An 8398-nucleotide genomic window follows, 5' to 3' on the forward strand; every position below is an offset into this window, starting at 1 on the left:
ATGACATATTTGAACTTCATTCCCTAGAGAGAAACTCTTTAATGTTGAGAAGAATCGCGATATAGTGATGTCAAACATTAACAAACTCAAGAATAAACTTGATAGTAGAGTTGGAGTCAGAATAACACATCAAATTTTTGACGCCAAGTTTCTAGGTCATACGTAACCCATGATATATTGTCATCAATTTAGTGAGAAGGGTGTTGGAATAACGAATATTAATCGTAAAACCGTGAACGCAAGCTCCATCAACATTTCAAACCAATCCACCAAAATCCGAGACGCCGGGATTACCGAGACTACTATTATCAACATTCAAAATTATATTACTACATTTGTGTGCATTCCACATAATTGTTCTCGTTGGATGAGACAAATTATGCTTGAGAAAACATTTAGTTAACAAATTATCATAATTCACTGTGATGAGTTTCAAAGTATAGGAAAATACCACTTCATTCGCAAGACACAGTTTGCTCCTAGCGGACCACAACCACCCACAAGCAGCCAAAAAAATAGAGCCACCATCGATGTAATGTTTAATCCAATCATATAAATTATCGCCTTAGAAGAATAGTGAGTTCAAGAAGTCAATAGATTTCCAAAAATGAACAACAATTCACAATCTTTTAAGCAATGTAGACTCGTCTCAATATCCTGATTACATTTAGGATAAATATTCGTTTGAAGCATACCGCAATAACATAATATCGATCTCATAGAATGTTTAATTAACAATTTGTGTACAAATGCTTGTAATGTTCGCGAACAATTATTTAAAATCTTGGAAGCAAAAATCCACATAAAGTTAAACATAACTTTATTCTTGCCTATGGACTCCCCTTGTGTATATGTCATTGTTAGACTAAACTCTGATTATAAACACCGACAACCATTAACCACCATCTCTCTCAATAATTCCATCAATTATTGTTAATTACATAAATTATTATATTTTATTAATTTTAAAAAAAATTATTATTTTAAATATAATTTCATGGATTTAATAAGTTTTTATTAAATAGACGAGGAATGAAATTAAAAATAAATTGTTTAAATCTTATGAAGTGAGTGAGTGATGATAATGAACACAAGAATCTACCTCCAATAAATATTTTTTGTGATCATAAAGTCGCAAACACTCTTGGTGACTAGACAGACACACTTTTTATTCCCTGATCAACCAAAGCTTCCTCTTCATCCATCTATCCATCCATCAACTAAACAAATACCATTCACATCCATATCATCATCTGAATTCTTCATGGTCATCATTATATTTTTGTGATACTTCATTCATTCATTCATGCAGATCAAGAAAGTGTGACATAGCATACTAAAAGAAAAGGTATATATGTTAGGGTGTGAGTGACATAGCATAAACAAAAAGCTAGAAAAAAAAATTGAATTAATGAAGTATTATTATTATTTCAGTGTACTATAGTATAGAGATGAAATAACTGAACTCTTTGGTCGACATATCATAATCACAGTGTCAAATCAAGGCATGATGATGAGATAGAAAACACTGTTGTTATAAAACAACACGTAAACCAATCTGTAACTGTTGTTGTTATTGTGACTTCTCGTCAACAATTAACCACTCTTGTGTTCTTGAATTTATTGGAAAGATGGAACAGTGTTGTTGTTTTGTTTTTGTGAATTATAAGTACTTTTATTTCCTCATATGAAGACAAAATTTGGATGTTTGTGTGAAAAACGTTGGTGCCTTTCCGTTTCTGGTCAGACCTTTACCAGGTTGACACCTTTTTTGATCAAACAAAACACATAAAATCTGATAACTTGTAACTTAATGAATTTAACTAGTTTGTGTTTTACAGTACACAATTTCTTTCACCTAAAAAAATAAAGTACTGTGTAATTTTTTTTTTGAAATACTACAAAATAAATTAAGTTCAAAATTGGTATTGTATGTAGAGGAATTATAAAGAAGGAAATAATGTGCAAAAGTTATATCCTTGAAATATATAGAGAGGAATATTTAGTAGAGAGATTTATGTGTTTAGCTATTTTCATTATTTTTATTGTATACAGATTAAATCGTGATTAAAAGAATCTCGATGTACAATTTTTTTATAGATAACTAGTGATTAAATAGGATTTTTGCAAATTTTTAATATGAGTAATTTAGCTTAATACATTGAGCCTCACAAAAAAAAAAAATTAGAAAGCCCTACTCATAAATTTAATAAAAATTATATACTAAGACTAACTTTTGCAAAACTATGGAGATTTACTATAATTTTAGAAAAAACTCACAATATCAAACAATTTAAATTTCTTCTACACATTTTAGTTTATCGTGTCAATGTTTTTCTTTGAACATAAAGTATTTTTTTTTTTTTTTAGATTTATGTTGACTCAGTATGTTCAAGACAGTCTTTAAAAACGTAGAAAATAAACTATCATACAAAATTTGAAATTGTCACGACTCAACCACTCAACCATTATTAAGTAGAAGTCTCATAAATTTTTCTATCATTATTTAATTGTTGCAAAATAGATTTTCTATTTATTTTTGTATAGTTGAACAATAACAAAACTATATACGATCTCAAAATGTCTCTATTGTTATAATGTTTTAGAATATATATGTCTTGTATATTTTTTTAAATATCAAAACACAATATCTTTAATTTAGAGACTTTTAATATGAATCTGACATAAATATAATTTTATTTTTAATAAATTTAATAAATATATATATTTTTTCTATTTTTCATATTATAGAACAGATTTTTATTAAAAATAGTAAGAGTTCTATATTTAGTCTGGATCGAATCAAGAGGCACTGTTTAGGTTGTTCTTTATGCTTGTTCTCCCAAGATGCTAGTGTGTTGTGGTAGATGTTTAGATTAGGTTAGAGGATGGTTGGTTGGTATGTAAGGTTTTCTCTCTGGTATAAGCCTATTTTATTTTTTTTTCGATGTTTTAGCCGATTTTATTTGTTTTCTAAGCACATTTTATATTTTTGTTTAATATAGAAATTAATTATTATATACTGTGAATGTAAAAAGTTTTATATTATCAATTTATCATCATCATCCATTTATATTATTTTATAGATGGTTGAAATAAAAATGAAATTTTTTCAAACATTCTATCTATAATTAATTGACCATTTAAATTCTTATTGAAATAATAATAATAATAATAATAATAATAATAACAACTATTATTGAAATACACATAGCATAACTTTAATTAACTATAGCATATAATATAATTCCATATCATACTATAAATCAACAAACATAGTTCTCTTGATCTCATACAAGAGATTATAAAAGTTACATATTTAAGTCAACAAAGTCATGATCATATCTCCATACTTTGAAACAGCTCATATATCTGAAGTCATTCTCATGAGCAGTGTTCACAAACACTATATTTCAATTCAATAATAACCCTAATAGAAACACACAAGAACTGTCACAAAAGATAACAAAAAGAAAAACCACAAAGTCATCAAAATAGACAACAACAAACAACAGAAACAGCAACAAAATGAATCAACACCATATATTAAACCTTCATTCCATTCATCGCCCTTCAGCTTTTTTCTTTTCCTTTCTATATCTGTAAAACAAAAACACAAAGTTAATTAATGATTAATTAGCTTAATCTGATAAGATAAACTAAATATGTTTACGTGGTTAATTACCAGATAATAACATGCACCATGCTGGAGTGAATGGAGAGTTACACCCCATTGGTTTGTTAAAACTGGTTGGCCAGTTGAATGAATGAGCACAGAATCATCCCCAAATGCTTCACGAACATTGAAAGGTCCAGATGCTACCTCAAACGCCACATCATTGATGAACACCATTAATCTTGCAGGAACACCTGTTTCTCCAATGCCTGAGATACACTCAATCATATCACACATACAACCCTAACTATAGCTATATACTAAAAGTTAAAAACAAATACAAAGCCTATATTTCAGCCAATAAAGCCATGCACACGTGACCTAAAAACCATGGCAGACTAATTAGCCACCTCTTTCCTTCTTTTGCTTTACTTACATTACCATTTTTATTTCAAAAACCATGTTCTTAGATTCTATAGCCGGTGTAAAACAAGTATAAAAAGAATTATTTGCGCAAATGAAAATTAAATGAACAAGTAACTAAAGATCTTAGGTTTTGGCCAATAAGGGTTTTAGAAAACAATCCGCGACTGCAAAAACGGCCGTGACAAAACGATATTGACAGATGTTGATATCGATAACGTTATTCACAGTTTTTATGTTAAAGAACAAAGAGTGGTTAATTTACACCGTGACGACCGCAATCACTATCACGACACATGTACTTACCAAAATTGTGAAAGTCGACCGCAAATGTTTTTAAAACCTAATTACAAAAAGACTTCAAAAGATATCTTTTAATTTCTGTGGTTATTTTATGTTTTTTTTTTGTTTCTAGTAGTGTGTGATACGATAAAGTAAATACTATCTAATTAATTACCTTGTAGTTGAGAAATGATAGGGGATGGAACAGTGATGGTGGAGGAGGTAGTAGGAGGTACAACAGTAGTAGTAGTTGTGGGTGTGGGTGTGAAACACAAGTTAAAATGAGGGATTTGGTGCACTATTTTGACAGGCTTATCCTGATCTTGTTGATCTTGATGTTTCTTTGAGGAATTAGCACCATGGTTGTTCATGATCTCACTGAGCAGAAAACTAGTAGTGCAATGACCCGTGTTTTGCTGCTGTTGATGTTGTTGTTGACCATGTGATTGTTGAGCATGAACCACATTTGAGAGTTCAGAGAAGCAAAACCCTTGTGATGTAACATTATTAGGTTGAACAACACCTTGTCCATGATTTTGCACTGGGAAGAAGAAAGTCTCAGTAGGTGGTGCAGTTACTCTTGCTTGTGGTGGAACAAGATTGGCTTCATTTTGTGTCTGAAAATAGTTATGGTTCACAGAAGAAACAGATGGAGAATTAGGCACAACGTCATTGATGTTAGGGAAACCAAGAGAAAACACCTTGGAAGGTATTAACTCCTTCGGCGGAGATTTCTCAGAGGAAGAAGATGAAGATGATGGTGCAACAGTGGTTTGAGCAAGTGAAGAAACATGATTGTTTTGCTGTGGTTGCTGTGGCGGTTCCGGATTCTGATTCTGATTCTGAAGATTCTTTGAGTTGTTTTGGTTTTGAAGATGACGAAGCTTATGCTTGCTTCTTGATTTGCGGTTCTGGAACCAGTAAAACACATTAGCATCACCAACTTGACCATACTCTTGTAACTGTGCTCTAATCTTCCTAATTTCTTCTCTGGGTGGATTCACCATTCCTGAGTTGAATATAGCTTCCAGTATCCGAATCTGTTCAGGTTTTGGATTCCACCTAGGCTTCGGTTCAGGACTTCTCTCTTCACAACCTTCAACAATACAGATTTGTTACAAAAAAAAATAGACCTAAGGATCCATCATTTTTACCTATATTTTATGTAGAAAAGTTACCTGATGAGTAAGGAGTTCTGTGACAAGAAGAAGATGAAATGAGAGAAGAGTTGATGTCATGCTGCCATTGGTGATGAGTGTTGCAGGGCTTAGACTTAAACATGCTTGGCCAGTGTCTATTAGAAGAAGCCATGATGGTGATGAATGAATGAATGAATAACTGATAGAAATGTAGAAGAAGCTGTTTTTGTTTCTCTCTTGCTTTCTGTAACACACAGAACCTTCTTATATAGCCAGTAGTTGTTAACCGTGCGTCTCACAACAAGTTCTATAATTGAAATAATAATAATAATAATAAGAAAAAGTCATTAGTCATAGTCATAGTGATAGATAAAAATTAAATTAAGATTGTATATATAAAAATAGGTGAGAAGCAACAGGAATCGCCTGTGAGAAAAAATAAACAAGAAAGGAAAGTGAAATAAATAAAAAGAGAGAGTACCATATAGTATAGTATAAGTGTTCCCATGCCTTGTAGTACTATAGGTATAGGTTTTTGAGATTAGAAAACAACTTTTGCATTAATAGTAGAGTGAAAAAAGGTGAAAAATAAAAGAGATATAGTTTAAAGTAGAAGGAAATTCCCCCCGGATGAGAAGCAAAGGGAACAAGGAAAAGAATAGATGCTGGGGACTTAATTAGGAATCTTGTTGGTGCAGAGATATGGCAGAGAGAAAAAAAGCTCTTAATGCTAGGGCTTTCATCACACACACACATACAAATACAAGAAAGAAAAGAAGAGTGTGATCTGAACAATTTGTCTGATTCTTTTAACACAATTCCATGGGGGAAGGGAAAGAGAAAATGTGTGATATTAATGAGAAGGTGTAGGAATAATAAGTGTGGGATTATTCTAATGGATGAGGTTGTTGTATAGGAATAAATAGGGGTTGAGGGGATGGAAGATTTTCAAACTTTCAAAGTCAAGAAAAGAGTGTGTACTAATTTTTGATTGGAAAGTGGTAGTGGGTTAGTAATTGCTTCTTTTTTCGGTCATTTTAGCCAAACTAAGGACTAAGCTTGTATTTGGATTGAATCGAGGGGGCATGTTTATTGACTATTTTACTTCAACAAATGTAGTTTTTTTCTCTCTCTATTTATTTTAATTCATTTTTGCACCATATATACTTAGGGTTCATATATATTTAGGGTTCATTCATGGTATAAGAATAGTACTATTAATTATTTTTTATTTATTTACTTTTTTTGAAAATAACAAATGATATTACAAAAATGTGTGATTGAGTTAATAAAAAATAAAAAAAAGTTGATAGTTCGTTGTGACGAAGACATAGATATTGTGAAATCTCAAAGATCAAAAGGCAACTAAGCACGACAAAACCTTTTAATCGGATATATTATTTGAGAATAAAAAAGCAAAATTTTATGTTGCGCACAAGTTTAGATCCAAATAAAATATATCATTAAAAAATGACATGAGAGTGAAAGTTAAAGCAATGAAAGGTATAAATAAAACGAAAGAACACTTTTATTGAATGACATAAATAAATCTATTATTTTCATGTACTTACCTAATCGATCTTCTTTTGAGATGTTGTAATCAAAGAAATGTCTTGTAATTCAGAGTATGAAATCAATATGAATCTCGATCCCCTGATTTTGTCGGTGAGAATGAGAGCACTAAAGCAAAAAATGATATGTCTGCGATAGTGTAGAGAGACTGTGTGAGATATATAAGAAAGGGGAAAAACAAAGAAAATAGATCGGAGAAGAATTTCAGATTTAGGGTTTACCGTGCCAACGGAGCTTACGAACAATCTCGATGACATTTAAGATACTTCTCGGGATCGATGATCCATCTCGATCAAGAGTTTGAAAGAGATCTCTTGACGACGATTTTCCAGATATCTACGACGGTTCACAACACGCAACGATCGAAAATAAAAATGCAAGGGTGTATGTTTCTTTACTGAATGAAAGGAAAATTTTCTTCTAATTTACTTCATTTGATGAAAAAGTTTTAAATTTAAGATACATGAAAAAAATATATAAAAAAATTAATATATATATATATATATATATATATATATATATATATATATATATATATATATATATTATTTTAATATAAATTATATAACTTGAGACTTAAAGTTAATGTATAAACCTATATTATTATTATTATTATTATTAAATTATATATTTAATATTAAATTAAATTAAACATTTTATTTAATAAAAAATAAATTGTAGTTGACAAGTAAAATTTTTAGTAGACACTACTACGGACGACACATATAATGGCGGTTGTGAAACACATAATGACGGTTGCACGTCTATTGTAAGGTAGCGTGTGATTGTATGTATGTTGGTTTCCATAAGGAGCGTCTAATCGTGACTATAAGCTATGTAGCGCTCTATCTTTCACAACAGATATACTAAAGAACCATTGTGATATGTGTAAGAGTTTATTATAAATTATGAGATTGCTTATTTTTCTCTGTCCCTCATTAACCATATATAACCATTCAAATAGATTTTTGAGATAATAATCAGAAAAATTAAATTATTCTTGAAAAACAACTTAAATGATCTAATATTTTTCGAATTGCATGCATCTTGTAATTCTTGATTTCCTTATTAACCCATATAATTTGATTCAATCCCAAATTCTTCAAAGTAATGATGATGAATGGGTGTCTTCTAAGTCTTTCACACAAAATTTGATTTCCCTTTTTTTTTTCTAGTTTATTTTGCAAACATCAAATTTTGTGTGAAAGACTTAGAAAGACATCCATTTATCATCATTAATATTTTGAAGAATTTGTGGCATTGAACCAAATTCTATAGGCTAAAGAGAAAATCATGATTACAAGATGCATGCAATTCGATAAATATTGGATCGTCTAAGTTGATTTTCAAGAATAATTTAATTTTT

The 8398-nt window shown here is 30.3% G+C and overlaps 1 protein-coding gene across 3 annotated transcripts; it reads right to left on the reverse strand.

Annotated features, from left to right (window-relative positions):
* Positions 1–3216: 3216 nt before the first annotated feature.
* On the reverse strand, positions 3217–7490 carry LOC127081364 (WUSCHEL-related homeobox 9). Of its 3 annotated transcripts, none has more exons than XM_051021626.1 (6): positions 7254–7490; positions 7032–7161; positions 5500–5767; positions 4497–5417; positions 3686–3885; positions 3217–3600 (listed from the first exon to the last, which is right to left on the reverse strand). In XM_051021626.1, the coding sequence occupies exons 3-6, from the start codon at positions 5630–5632 to the stop codon at positions 3595–3597; spliced, it is 1260 nt and encodes a 419-aa protein (XP_050877583.1). In that variant the 5' UTR covers positions 5633–5767; positions 7032–7161; positions 7254–7490; the 3' UTR covers positions 3217–3594. The 3 variants fall into 3 exon arrangements, with proteins under 3 accessions (XP_050877583.1, XP_050877587.1, XP_050877592.1); XM_051021630.1 differs by having other exon boundaries at positions 5500–5704; positions 7254–7463; XM_051021635.1 differs by lacking the exons at positions 7032–7161; positions 7254–7490 and adding an exon at positions 5942–6316.
* Between the last annotated feature and the right edge of the window lie 908 nt (positions 7491–8398).

Source organism: Lathyrus oleraceus, chromosome 1 (assembly GCF_024323335.1).
Source record: "Lathyrus oleraceus cultivar Zhongwan6 chromosome 1, CAAS_Psat_ZW6_1.0, whole genome shotgun sequence".
NCBI classification, from domain to species: domain Eukaryota; kingdom Viridiplantae; phylum Streptophyta; class Magnoliopsida; order Fabales; family Fabaceae; genus Lathyrus; species Lathyrus oleraceus.

What these genes read in the sequence shown, in the direction of transcription:
- LOC127081364 (XM_051021626.1), bottom strand. Translation starts at nt 5,632, where the DNA reads ATGGCTTCTTCTAATAGACACTGGCCAAGCATGTTTAAGTCTAAGCCC. An exon ending in CAGAACTCCTTACTCATCAG is followed by an intron (nt 5,418 to 5,499) that starts GTAACTTTTCTA and finishes GTATTGTTGAAG; the next exon opens with GTTGTGAAGAGAGAAGTCCT. An exon ending in TATCATTTCTCAACTACAAG is followed by an intron (nt 3,886 to 4,496) that starts GTAATTAATTAG and finishes AGTGTATCTCAG; the next exon opens with GCATTGGAGAAACAGGTGTT.